At 40.8% G+C, this 15,090-nt stretch overlaps 1 protein-coding gene across 1 annotated transcript in view; it reads right to left on the bottom strand.

Annotated features, from left to right (window-relative positions):
* MOB2 (MOB kinase activator 2) overlaps window positions 1-14,316 on the bottom strand; it is a 106,187-nt gene extending 91,871 nt beyond the window's left edge. Inside the window, exon 1 of the mRNA XM_035121672.2 lies at window positions 13,896-14,316. Coding sequence (XP_034977563.1) covers window positions 13,896-13,912 — 17 coding nt within the window. The 5' untranslated portion in view covers window positions 13,913-14,316. The remainder of the gene's footprint in view (window positions 1-13,895) is intronic.
* Window positions 14,317-15,090: the final 774 nt, after the last annotated feature.

The following is a 15,090-nucleotide window of genomic DNA, read 5'->3' as shown; positions in this document are numbered from 1 at the left end:
AACTATCATTATTTCATAATCAGGTCATTTAACAGGATTTCACTGAACATATCCAAATGATAGCCATGGATTGACAATTTTATCTAATCAGGCCTACTCCTTAGTCAGTCACTTACTTTTTAAAAATAGTATCATGTATTTTTAGCTCAAAAGATATTTTAATGTCATGCAAGTGTTTGCTTCTGTCCAAAAATCCTAATCATTTTAGTGAGCTAAAAAAAGCCTCCTTCCATCAGCACCGTACTTTTATAGATAGTTCCAAGGCTTCAGAGATGGACAAGCCTCTCACCCTTACAACCCAATGCACCAACATACAGTAATCTTTTGTAGGACAAACACCTACCATAAATAGAAGTTCTCTGTTTTCTCCACAGTCATAGTTCTCATTTCATTTAAGGGGATATCAAACCTTTTAAAGTTACCTTTTCAAGGTTAGGGAGTTCAGATTAGAGCTACGTTTTCATAATTGTTACCTACTACCGTAAACATACAGATATTTGCTGGGGGAAGAGACCTATCATGTTCTCCCACTGCATCAAAAGGAATATGACAGAGATATTGCCAATAAATAAATAAATAAATATTGAAGCTTACTTAAGGGCAGAGCACAGGTCAAATACTACCATATTTCTCCAAAAATAAGACACCGTCTTATATTTATTTTTCCTCAAAAAAACCCACGGTGGCTTATTTTCAGGGAATGTCTTTTTTTTATTAAGTATGGTACAGTTTAACCTACAAGGTTAAACTGCCTATCACTATGGCTTATTTTCGGGGTATGGCTTATTTTCAGAGAAACACGGTATGTACTGGGGCATTTGTTTAAAAACAGCTAAATATCATCAGCCACAAATGCCCCTGTAAGCAGTAATTTCTTTTCTTTCTTTTTTACACCCATCAAAGTTACATCTGATTGCAAAGAAAGGAGTGATTATTTGACAATATTTTGTTGATGGGTTAAATGCCTAACCCTGCATCAGGATTTGGTTGAGTTTATGGAAAGGTCTGCCTTTTTCTGATGATATAGGATCAGAAGAGCACAATTTAGTCCCTCCACTATGCAGAGGTACAACTGCTTTCTTGATGCCCAATGGATGCTTAAGTTGAAATACCTGCATTGCAGGGGTTGGACTAGATGACCCTCAGGATTCCTTCTAAGTCTACAATTCTATGATTCTATGAATTCTATTTGCAGGTCCTTCTTCACCCATAAACTGGAGCACTCTATACCAGGGGTAGGCAACCTCAGGCCCGCGGGCCAGATGCGGCCTAATCACCTTCTAAATCCGGCCCGCAGACGGTCCAGGAATCAGTGTGTTTTTACATGAGTAGAATATGTCCTTTTATTTAAAATGCATCTCTGGGTTATTTGTGGGGCATAGGAATTCATTAATTTCCCCCCGCAAAATATAGTCCGGCCCACAACATGGTCTGAGGGATGGTGGACTGGCCCACGGCTGAAAAAGGTTGCTGACTCCTGATCTATATGTAGGAATCTGCAACCTTAGACCAGAAATCATTGTCACATAGGAGATTGGGAACACTGGGTTTTATTGTAACAAAGCTAAATTCTAAAGGAGTACCCAACATGGTATCTTCCAGATGTGTCAAAAGGAACTAAGAAGTTAGTTTACCCTGTAGAATCTGTCCCACGTACAAATACAGTGGTACGACTTACGAACGACTCGACATCCAAATTTTTTGACTTACGAATGGGGGTAATGGCCGCACACTTATGAATGTCTCGACATCTGGGGGAAAACCGCGGCGGTTTTAGATAGGGATTTTTCGACTTACGAATTTTTAGATAGGGTTGCTTCGACTTACTAATTTTTCCGTTTCCAATGCATTCCTATGGGAAATCGCATTTCCAATGGCGCTTTTTGACTTACGAATTTTTCGACCTACGAAGATGCCTTTGGAACGGATTAAATTCCTAAATCAAGGCACCACTGTATACTATTTTAGAAGAACATGCATTATTCAAATTGCTGCAATGATTTTACATTGCTTGTGTTCAGAAGCCTACATAACTGCAACTTTTACACTGCAAAAATTGGGCAACTGGTAGTTAGATAATCTTGATTAATAAGTCTTTATAACCCATCACTGCTGTCAACTTTTCCTTTTTTTGCGGGAAATTCCCTTATTCAGCGCCCTTACTTTCATATCCGGGAGCTGACAGCCCCATAGGATTCCTTATCTTCAAATCCGGGGGTTGACAGCTATGTAACCCATACCTATTTATACCTCACATCAGAACAACGAGCACAACCAGCTGCATTTGTCTTGAAGAGGATTCACTGAGCATTGTAGACTGCTACCTAGTTCTGTGGCTTTAAACAGATTTATGAAGAATTACACATATTTAGAAAAATATCAATAAAAATAAGGATCTTAACATTTCTAGCTTATACAATTGCTGATTATATTTAAGGTAACCCTGAGCTGACAAATTTGACATAGCCCCTAAAGCTGTGGTGGAAAATTATGTGAGTTCTAATGCAAATTATTTCAATTTAGAATGCAGCTAGTTACACATTTATTTTAAATGCGCAGATAGGATCAACTTTCAATAAAATGAACTTCTTACTTTCCAGTATTATACATCTGCACATCTCTTTAGCCAGATGACTAAAGAGAAACAAGTTTAGTTTCCTCTCCAAGACCACTTCCTTCACTGTGCAATTGTCGTTTCTCTGTGGTTGAATTTTTTCATAGTGAGAATCTTAAACTGGTTAGACAGTCAAATAAAGAATAACTACTAAAACATGGTATTTCAACACCACAACTGGATGAAGCAAGTGTTATGCAGGAGACGTGTTTTAACAAAACAACAACAGTGGTGGGTGAGGAGAACTTTTGAAATATTTTCCAATGAGCACTGCATTGTATATCCATCCCTCCAAGCCACATTCTTAATAGAAACATCAGAAAAGTGCAGTGCCTGAAAACAGGATGTGAATATGAGGTGCTTTGCACGCACATGTCTTCCTTGCAGAAACTACAGAAACTGGAAAAGAACAAAGTACCAGCATCAAGTCTACAAGTTATAAAATATGCAAATACAGTACTAAAAGGGAAAGGAGATAGTGTAGCTGTTCTCCCAATGGAAGAGTAATAATACAGAAAATAGGATAAAGATAGAGGTTATTTCCTACAGACTTTGTTTGAAAATAATTAATTTGATATGCACACATAAAGATGTGTGCACACAGCAAAAATTAACAACCCCACACTTAACTCTATCCACAAAGCTACAGCACTTGCATTATAAAACAAAATCAACCCCCTCACAGACTGATAGCTGCATCCATGCATTCCTGAGGGACAATGACCCAGTTTAGATGCAACGACAAACCATAGCTTGTTATTAAGTGCATAAGTAGCAGCAAGTCATGGTGAGCCTCAGGAAGATGTTCTCCTTTCATCTTCCTCCTCTCATCCATGCACAAGGCGAGGAAATTAGACAAAACACATATTTTCTTCTACAGCAGTTCCTGGTTTGTATTAGGTATAAAGGACTATTTTTTGTTCACATTGCATTTTATGTAAGCCCTACAATATTCTGTTGCTCCGGATGCTCAAAGAGAAGTACTGTATAACCATTAGCATTTAAAAAAACACTACTGCCCAGCAAGTGGTGGTGCCACAAAGCCCCATCTAACAGCATTAAATGCCTGCTCTGTGACAAACACACGTATGAGAAATTAACACTTTTAGTTCAAATAATACAAGTACATACTCCAGAGCTGAAGGTCACAGAGCACACTCATCATCAAAAAGTGCCTAGGAAGAAGCATAAATTATTCAAACTGATCTAAAAAACATAGGAGGATTAAAATGTAACATGTGTATGTGCACATTAATCTGATTAACAGAAATAGCCAGGCCATTCTTTTACTAGCCAAGGGCCTATTAACTTACTATGTGCTCTTGCCACTGAAGACATACTTCCGTATTTCTAGGCTGTGAATTTGCTGCATAAAGACAACAGGTACAGCAACAAAACCAAGACAACTTACAAAGTATTTACAAAAGGAAGGTGGCTCAATTCAGCAGACAAATCTCACATTAACTGAAACCCATAAAATTGTTACTTCAGAAACTGAAGAGAACTCTCCCTCCGACAAGTGGAAAGATAACAAAGGAGGCATTACATAGCATATGGGGGGGGGGGGACGTCTCTCCAAATAAGAAGATGAAGTTTGTGCACTGAGTAATATTATCAGTACTAGCATGAACTAACAAGTCCATGCACCAAGTTAATCAAGAAAACCAATGTTATGTGTTCATGTAAGAGAGAAAACCCAGGCCAGCTTTCAGTTCTTTCAATTGCCCTTCATGCCAGGGCACATTGCCCACATTCTCCAGAGGCCATGAGACAGTCCAGCAAACATACCACACAACCACAAGAAGAATTTTTATCACAACTATGACCTGAATTCTCTTGGCATTCAAGAGTTAAAGGTTTAATTTTCTTAAGAAAAATGAAATCAACGTCTGTTTAGTTATTGTCTTTGTTCAGCTTACAGTCCAAGGCATCTGAAAACTTTCTGGTCAGCAGCCAAAGCTAAAGCAATGCCCTCCTGTGAACCTTTGTTTGGTATATGAAGGAAAAATACAGAACTCCTTGAATATCTCATCCAAACCAAGCAGATCAGTACCTATATCATATATATATACTGTCAAGCCACTGCATTTGTTTTCATTCTTTCCTGGAGATTCTCCTGTGTACTGTCCTATTAAAAGAAAAAGAAACAACAACCCTGTACCTACAAATGCACAAACAGAATGCCAAGCAACTAGCACACTATCATTATAAGGATAATACTCTCAGGAACATGGCCTTAATTTTTCTTTACTAACATCATGCTACAGGATGCTGATCTTCAAACTGATTTTTTATTTATATGACTGTGTATCTTTCACCTGTTCTCCATTAGAACTCTTATTCAGTGGTGGGGAACAGCAGCCCTCCAGGTGTCGTTGGACTCCAACTCACATCAACCCCAGTTAGCATGGCCAATGGTTAAGGATTATGGGAGCTGTAATCCAGCACCATCTGGAGGACCACAAATTCCCATCACTGCTCTGATTCATGCAAACTTATTTAGAGCACCCCTGCTATGAATAAGCTTCACAGTGTCCTGAGAATATAAGATGCCAAAACTCTCTCTTACTGAGATAATTTTTTGTAATGGCAGATCATCCACTTATTTCTTCTGTTACAACAATGAAATGCAATACCTGCTAGGCAGTATTAGAAACTCATATAGGTTACGGTTACCAGATGTCCCTGTTTCCCGGGGACAGTCCCCGTTTTTAAAAATCTGTCCCCGGACCCCCCCCCCCCAAAAAAAATAGTGTTCCTGGATTCTTGGGGGGGGAATCTGGTAACCTTAGTCTAGGTGCCATTTTTTGGACCAGACAACTTGAAAGTCGTATTTCTCAATACTGTACAACTTTTTGGTTCCTTTCAGAGGGTGGTACTTTCAGAGGATGGGAGACATCAGGCACCATCCTAGTGCCTGGGCATTTTCACTTGGTCACAAGTGGTCAATATCCACCTGACAAATTTTGAATGCTGCTGCTAGGTGAATCCCAAAATTGTCAAACTTCCCAATGATTTTTTCTATACCCTTAAGTATCTTTGAAGAAGTCACGAAAATTATTGAAAGCAGTATATCAGACATTTATGGCATACGATGATCAATACATTTCAATACATGAACCTTTTCATGGGTGGAAAACATAGGTCTGATATCTTCAGTAGTTTTCTGTAGAGGGAAAGAAGTTCACAAAGGGGGGGAAAGCAGTGGGAATAGAAAAGAGTAGCACCTGCCTAAATGAGAATAAAAAGCAAGCATATACACTGCACCTCTGTAAATCAAAGTGACACCAACAAGGTTTTACAAAAAGAAGGAAAAAGTTTCTTTTTAACTCATTATCCATCCATAGCAACTATCTAGTTGTGCTGTAGCAATAAAACTGTCAGAACATTTGCAAAGCTCAGCAGGGTCCAGTACGGTTTCAAATTGATTGGGAGACAGTGTGTTGAGATTCCTGCATTTCAGGAGATTGGACTAGATGACCCTCCGGGTCCCCTCCAACTCTACAATTTTATGTTTCTATGTGTAGTAACCAACTTGGATTTGAATCCACTTCAAACAGAAGTTTGGTAAAGTCTACCTACAAGAAATAGTGATGAGATTATATCATAAGATTGTATCTGATCTGTTAGCTGCTCTTGAGAAAATCCCCAAATTTTCTAAGTTGTCTCAACAAAGCCACAGAGAATTTTAATAAATGTTTAAGATCTAATTCATTTCCTGTATCAGACTGCTGTTATGTTTAGACAAGGTGTTTTGGGTAGCTGCCAACCTTCTTAACTCCTTCATGGTTCTCACTTATACATGATATCAAAACTAGTTCCAGAAGTGTGCAACATAGTAGACCCTTATAGTACCATAAACAAAATATAAAACGTTTATAATGGTAAACACACTAATAGTGCCCACAAACTAATACACACACTGGTCTTGTCTGCACATTGTAATAAACCATAATTTGAACTAAACTAAGGTTTACCATGAACAAACAATGTGCTCTGCGCTCAATCTCACCTGCTTCCCTTGTTCCTTTGCCAAGCTGGGAGAAGCCACGGAGAAACTATGTTGGTGTTACATATGGTTTGCTTCTACGAAACAAGCATCAAGTAGTAAGCTACGAAAAATACTTTAGCTTCCTCTCATGGTTGGGGGGGGGGGAACCATGCACACTGAATCACATATACTGTAATGCTAAGCCATCCACTCCATGGGTTGCTCTTCCTTTTGCCAAGCTAGGTAACAAAGCAGGCACAAACATACCGGTAGCAGTTTACTTCAAACTATGGCTTACTGTGACTGACATGTAAACCAGACTGAGACAACAAACAGTTGAAACTTTACTAAAAGTACTTTTCCAATGAAAAATCCAAGAGTTCTCAAGCCTCCTTGCAGAAGGAGGCTTAGTCAACAAAGATAGCTAGTTAACAAATATTATATTGACCTAAGCAGCTGCAGCACTTTTAACAAACATTAGGGAGTTCTAGACTCCCTAATAATAGTCTGTAGTAGGAACAGAGGTTATGTGAAATCTGATTAAAGGAGTGAAACTCAGAACAGGTTTACACATTACCTCCCTTGATGGTCATTAAAAATGTCTTTTACATGCAATCAATACAATGGGGGAGCAATGTTTAGATGTGGTGACAAAAATGTCTAGATAAACATCTTAGAAACATTAGTTACAGAGCTGCCTAGATGAGATCAAGTCCAAAGGTATGCCAGTATAGCTAAGAAGCAGAGACAAGGAAGCCATAAAAGCCAAGACGGTTTCCTCTAAATAAAATCTTGTACAAATGAAATGGAGCACAAACTGACAAAAAAGTGTCCTGACAATAGGCAACAACAGAAGCAGGAAACTAGCCTGGGAGGTAACTGTTAGATAGCCAAGATGTGAAAGTACTAAAGGAGGGCAGGGCAATATCATTCTGCTTCTCTGCATCAATCTTCAGCGGAAGACATTAGATATCATGCTTAAATTACGTTTTTCAGGCAAGACATCTCAAGAATTAGAGGTGACAAGAGATGACATTCTAGGGCTTACTGACAAACTACAAGTTAATCTACTGATTAGTATTAAATTCAGGCCAAACAAAAGTGCTTCGTCACACAATGCATAATTAAGGAATTAATGCATACAAAATTTGCTGCCACAATATATGGAGAAGGGTACTGGTTAAGATGGCTCCAAAAGGAATTAGCCACTGATAGAGAACTTCTTCATGAAGTTGTCTATCAGTCATAGTTACAGGTAGGTAGCCGTGTTGGTCTGATGTAGTCGAAACAAAAAATAAAAAAATTCCTTCCAGTAGCACCATAGAGACCAACTAAGTTTGGTCTAAGGTATGAGCTTTCGTGTGCATGCACACTTCTTCAGGTACTTCTTCAGAGAAGAAGTGTGCATGCACACGAAAGCTCAAACCTAAGACAAACTTAGTTGGTCTCTATGGTGCTACTGGAAGGAATTTTTGTTGTTGTTTCTATCAGTCATGACAGCTAAATTTTACTTCCGTTAGCCCAAATGGGCCATGATCCAATCTATTAATGCAATTCTAAAATGTTTAGATTTAGTCTACCACACATGAGGACCTAAACATGTTAAATGTTTCATGTTAGCATCATAACTCTAAGTTTACATGCACATTGGAAATTCCCAATCAAGATGTCCATAGTTTCACTAATATAATACAACCATATTTATATGTCACCATCACAACTGGCTTCTTGGGGTAACATGGACCCAGATCTGTCTTTCTGTTGGGGGAAAGGACTGAGAACCAGTGGAGGAAGTTCCTGCCTCAAACTCTCCGAAGCAGCTTTTCACAGGGTACTGAGGGCTGCAAGAGGAAAGAGGACTCAGAGAAAACAGGTGGCTCCCACGAGCAGTGTCAGTGCTCGGGAAGTATGGATCCAACTACCGGTAGCTTTAAATGAGGAGTTCTTTCCACTGGAGTAAGCAATTTTTGCTCTATGTGGAGAGCACTGATGCTACACCATTAGTAACTGGCACAATGTTTACTTTTTCAAATTACATGTTCTGTCCTGTGGGCATGAAGAAGAGAGCAAGGAAGACAGGCAAAGACAACATCAGGAACTACTTCAACCCTACACCTCAACTTTACATTTTATGTCATTTATTTGTTTTGATATTTTAAAAATTACCAACAGTGTTGCATGCCTTGGTAGAAAAGTGGTATAGAAATAAAATAAAATAAAGAACAATTCTTGACACTCTACATAGAAGGTGCCAGAAATGTGCAAAATGTATGAAGAATATAAACTTTGATGTATGTAACATACTAGCATAGATAAAGGATGGATTGGGTTTCTTAAAACAATATCCCTCAGTTCTTTAACTATTCAGTTCCATATGATGGTGAATTCAACATGGTTATAATACTGACCAGCTTGAAGCTTCTACTGAATAATGAGGTCGCTGCTCTGAAAACTGGACACAGAATAGAAGGTTGATGTTGGCATTTATATGTTGCCTTTCTGCCATGGCACTCCAGACAGTTTACAATTTTAGTATTTCTAAAAACTAGCATATGGTACAAAAACAAAGAACAGGGTTCTGTCACACCAACTGGTTATCATTGTACTGGAGTCTATGGCACAAGTTCCCTGCCCCATGTTTTTGTCTTCCTTTAGAACGTACAAGTCTTTAAAAGTTCCAAATGTGAAAAGATTAACTGGCTACAAAATACTTGACAGGTGATGTTAAAATGTCTCCTAAAATAAGATGCTCTTCAATAAATCATTTTAATTGTCACATAACATTATATCAGCTCCCATGATGTCTTGTCACTTTAGAACTACAAATTTATTAACAGTTTTTTTCCCCCATAAAAAGTTAAGAAATTTATATAGTAACAGGAAACAACCACAAATACTATTTGTTGACACTTAAAACTAACAGAACAAACTTTCATAGCAATCAATCCTCTTCCAAAAGGAAACAAAGCTCTCAGCATATTCATACCAAATTTAAGTGCACAAAATCCAAATGCAACTCTGAACTCCATTCAAAGTGGTGTGTCATATGTTTACATATACAGTAATAGGAACATTTTAATCTCCCATTCTTAAAAGTTGCAATATATTGCTTAACATATTCCCTGTTGCTATGCAACACCTGTAAAGACTAACTGGATTTGCACACACCTGTAAGTCATTGACCTTGACATGACATGAGTGTTCAGCACCAGGATACACAATATTTAACTAATGTAAAGAAAGGTCATAGAAATTTGGAGATCCAGTTATGACAGTTTGATTCACATAGTTCTTCCCTCAAACTTTTAGCAAATCATACGAGAACACAAAAGAGAAGCACAATGTTTCTGGTACAAACTCAGACAATAAAACAATAAAAATATATTGTAAGACCAAACATAGAGCACCACAATGAGGGTAAACACCCATCACAGTTAGCTTTAACCGAAGCTTATAAACGAGACTCAAACCCTGGTTAAAGCTAACTATGATACAAATAGGATGCTATACCACGCATCATGTTAAACACAGAAGGCACCCGAGTCTGTGCATGCTTCCAATCTCTTAACTATGGTTAATAGATCAGAAAACATTACATCCGCACCATGCTTTCACTCAGGTAACCAGAGATTTTGAATAATGGCTCAAAAGAGCAAATGAACTTGAAATTGTGAAAGCCTAGAATAAGGACAATGGTCAATGTTGCTCAATACAAAAGTATAAAAAGCAATTACTTCTGGGTTTTCGGCGTTCGAAAACCAAAACGTTGGGCTTCCAAAAACAGAGGTACCACTGTATATGCCTACTCAAAAGTGAGTCCCAATTACTCACTTGAGAGGTTGTGGACTCTCCTTCCTTGGAGGTTTGTAAGCAGAGGTGGATGGCCATCTGTCAGGGGTGCTTTAGTTAAGATTTCTGCATTGCAGGGGGTTGGACTAGATGGCCCTTGGGATCCCTTCCAACTCTACAATTCTCTATGAATTACTCCAACAGGCTTTATTCAGGGGTAATTAGGTAAAGGACTGTAGCCTAAAGGAAACCAATACACAACAGTATTGGAGAGAAAACACATAAAATTAAGAAAGCAGTTTATTTCACAGAAATCCCTCTTTTAAAAGATAGCATAAACTTTAGAGGGGTGGCTCTGGCTATGTTAATTTGTTGCTGCAAGCTACAAACCACAGTGGCTTAGCATTACGTTTGAATCAAGGATGGTGGTTTGTTATTTTCCAGGTATTCAGGACCTATAGCCTCGTAAAACACTGTTTGAACACAGATTCTTCACAACAAAACATTCCCCGATCATCAGTTTTGGAAACCCCAATATTAGTGTTTCCCTTACAGCAGGTTTGTTTGGGGCCAAACATACCATGATGTGAAGCCAAGGTTTGTTCTTGTCTTACTAATCATGGTGTGGACCGAAACAAACCATGATCCCCAGTTCAGATAGAACACTAAGCCAGGCATTGTAGTTTTCGCTCACACTAGGGGAAGAGTCAAAAGGGTCCATTTTCTATGATTGCAGTAAACCATTAATAATAGTTTATATTGACATGCAAACTAGGCTTTTGTTTTTTAAGTTTTAGTTGCAAGTCTGTTGTCCATTATCAGAACTTTGCTACAGTAGTAAAATACTACCGGTATGTGTTTTGTTCTAGAAGTGCACACTTTAACTTTTGAAGGCTTCCCGCTTCAAAACCAGACTATACAAGTAGAAAGCCTATAGTAACTGAGATAAAACAAAGCAGGCACCATTACTGCTGACAGTGTTCCAAAAGTTGCAGGTGATAGCAGCAAGGATGTACAGCAATGTAAGTTTGATTTGCATAATGCTGTAAGAATCCCAGTGACACTAAAGTACACAATTCTATTCAACTATATATGATTCAGTTCAGAAAAAGGTCAGAACAAACCATTAGCATTAAATTACCCTAAGTGTTACTTGCAACTACATGGTCCAATTCTAGCTTCTATACGTTCTGATTTATAAACACAAACATCAAAGCAGTAACTGGGCTAACTCCGGAAAACCTCTGAGGTTTTAAATAACTAACCTTCATCATTATGTTACCCATCTCCACTGATGGGCATACATGCAAGCATAATACACTATCAGCCAGCTTGCCTAATCTGATAATACACATAAAGTCAATGCTTGCTCCAGATGTCCCAGCAAGTATTCTCGAGGAGCACCATATGCAGCTGCAAACTCTTATTAGAAGTATTACCCAAAACTGATTTGATTTCAGTCACCATAAGCATAAGACACCTTCCCCACCCACATCTAAAATTGCACAAGGCTTGTGACCCCTCTACTAAAACTCTATGATATCCTGTTAAACTATTATCCTTTGGCATAGGATCAAATTATTACATAAAGATAAATAACTTGAGTGCACATTTATGGAACACATCTTACTCACCAATGAATTTCACATCACCGTTATTTATAGTTCACCCACGTCAAGAATAGTTGTGCAGACTATATTCAAGCGTTTGCATTTAATCATAGCTAGCATCCCTCAGCTGCCTGAGATTTTCAACCCTAAAACCAACAGCAAATAGCTTTCTACCTTCTGTCTCTCTGGGTAATTAGTACTATTAATCCCAAGCTTTCCAAGCCCCCTGGCATGGCAATGATTTGGTTTTAACCTCCGCCAAGGTCTCCTCTTTTACATTCTAGCAGGCAAAGTGTTGAAAAAGTTTTAAGGTGTGACCTGAAGTGATATTACAAAAACAGAAGTCTAAGTTGACAGAAATGTGCTGCAACTTGCTGCTCCTGAATCCAAATTATTACTAAATTGTTGGGTTACAGCAATACTGTATATGTATGCTGCATTTCTCCTCTCTCTGAACCCAATTAAGCAATATTCATGTCCTGGACAGCTGACTAGTATAAAAGCATCAGTCCATTAAAAAAAAATCCCCACTCCTAACATTACTGTACATTACCTCTCTGCCCCTCAGCCTGAACAAGTTATGATTTTTTGGAAACTCCCTTGTCAAGCCCCCACCATTACAAAGCACTTCAATCCCAACCAGGTATTACCAACCATTTTGTATTCCTTGCTTTCCAACAACACAGGATCCCAAGCCAGCTGTTGTGATGCTCCATATTTTGCAATTAGAAAATGTCATTTACGGACATGTGATCCAGCATCTCTGCCACTCAGCAGAACCTTAATACACTGACCACCACATACACACATGAGACCAATGTACTACTCCCATCAAAGTGAGCACTTTGCATTTCACTCACACACCACTCCCTTTTGTGCCCCTTGCCAAGTCTCCCACCACTGGAAATTCCTCCTTGACATCCTGGTGCTGTGTCAGGGTTAAGGTTTCTATAGCAACTGCATCTTATTCAAGCCAGATCTGCGGCCCTCCCCCCACCCCCGAAATCCAGGACACCCCCTGCATTATAGTCTCTGGTTCTTACACAACTGCATGGGACAGTGCATGCATAACCAAGCATAAAATAAAATAATTTTTTTTCCTTCCAGTACAGTAGAACCTTAGAGACCAACCAAGTTTGTCATTGGTATAAGCTTTCGTGTGCATGCACACTTCTTCAGATACATTTTACATACTGAAACTTCTGTTTCAGTGTATCTGAAGAAGTGTGCATGCACACGAAAGCTCATACCAATGGCAAACTTAGTTGGTCTCTAAGGTGCCACTGGAAGGGGGGAATTATTTTGTTTCGACTACACCAGACCAACACCTGTAACAAGCATAAAATAGCTCCCAAATACTCTCAGATTGTATCTTTAAAAAACAAACTCAGGACTTGCTAACCCTGATTCTAGATGGCAAATAAAAATTGTAACCACCACTCCATGCATAAGGATGCCCTGCGCAAAGCTACATGTGTGCATAACACGTGCGCGCTCGCGCGCACACACATTATGCATGTTCGGGCAGGCAGCATGAAATTCATCTTCTTCCATTCTTTACCTTGCCCCGACTGAGAATCAGTAGAAAGGTGTGGCTGGGATTAAAGTATGCTGGGCGCTAATTTAATCCAAGTTAATCCAATCTTGACTACAACTCAGGAACAACTTACACCTGACCCTGCCAGCGCCGTGCCAAAACCGAGCCCCGCGGCCTGAGGGGGGAGAGGAAAGGAGGTGGGGGGGGGGAAGGTGGGAGCAACCGCTAGCAAGCCCGGAAACACCCCTTCTGACCTTCTTACCCCACGATGAAGCTCGAACGAAGCACAAAACCCCAACTCAGCCCAGCCCGGCCCCCCACCGCCCTCCGCTTCGCCCAGCCAAGGCTACTCACCCCATGAGCCAGTCCATGACGCCGCCTGCTGCCTTGCGCCGCCGCGGTGCTGGGCCGGGCGAGCAAGCAGGCGGCTCCGGCTGTGTCCCTGCTTGACCGCCTGTGCTCCTCTCCTCACCGCCCGCTCCGGCCTCTGAGGCGGCTCATGGGTGGCGCCTGTCCCGCACCGGACCTTCTCCCGTCTGGCGCCCCGTTCTCTCCTCCCTCAGGCGGCGGCGGAGGAGGAGGCTGCTACTTCGGCTACTTCTTCTTCTTTCTTCACCGCCGCCGCCTCGTCTTCCTCCTGCTGCTGCTCCGGGCGGCTCCGCTGGGTTCCCGCCCCCAAGGCAGCGCCCGCCGGGTCCCCTCAGCCAACCAGCCTCGGCGGGCGAGAGACACACAAGCGCTCTCTCGCTCGCCTCGCTCTCGCGCTCAGGATGGCCGGAAGTAAACACACTGCCTTTCCTCCAACATTTTCTCCCCGCCCCTCTCTCATCACCACCCCCCCTCCACACGCGCGCCCGGCACAGCAACCCGGAAGCGACCGCCCTCCCGAGGGACGATGGGAAATGGAGTCCCGGCGCAAACTCCGAGGGAACAGAACCTCTAAACGGGAACGGAGAAGGGAGAGTTTCTTCTGGCTGCGGAAAGAGAGGGGGAGGTTTAAAAAAACACCTGGAAGGCTGAAACTACGGCGGCCGCTGGGAATCATGCGAGGTTCATGCGATACTGCGCTTTCTTACCGCCTTATCGACCCGAGTCTTGGTTTTCCCACGTTGCGGCTGCTGTTCCCACGCGCCAGGGGTGCCCCATGTGGATGGTGGCGGACTGTAGTTCCCGTCGTTCCTGCCCATTGGCCGTTGGGGCTGGGGCTGATGGGAGTTGGAGTCCAACAATTCTGTAAAGTGTCACAGGTTGGGGAAAAGTGCCTCTTCGCACCTACCTGGAAGTACGGTATGCCCCATTGAACTCAGGGGAGCTTACTTATGTGTAAGCATGCATAAGTGTTTTGTTTTACTTCGTTTTGCCTATATCGTAGCTTTTGCAGCTGGAAAAGAGAGAAAACCCCTTTTTTCTTTTTCTTTTTTAGATTACATGCCTGAAGGCATGGGTAAAGAGTTGAATAAAACTTGTTTAAATAAATAAAAGTTGAAAATCTATAGGCCGAGGGAGCCGCCATTTGTCTGCAGACAGCTTCTGGGTCATGTGGCCAGCA

The sequence above is a fragment of the Zootoca vivipara genome, chromosome 1 (assembly GCF_963506605.1).
Source record: "Zootoca vivipara chromosome 1, rZooViv1.1, whole genome shotgun sequence".
Classification (NCBI taxonomy): domain Eukaryota; kingdom Metazoa; phylum Chordata; class Lepidosauria; order Squamata; family Lacertidae; genus Zootoca; species Zootoca vivipara.
Note: the sequence above shows the minus strand (reverse complement) of the source record. Positions and strands in the feature narration are given on the sequence as shown.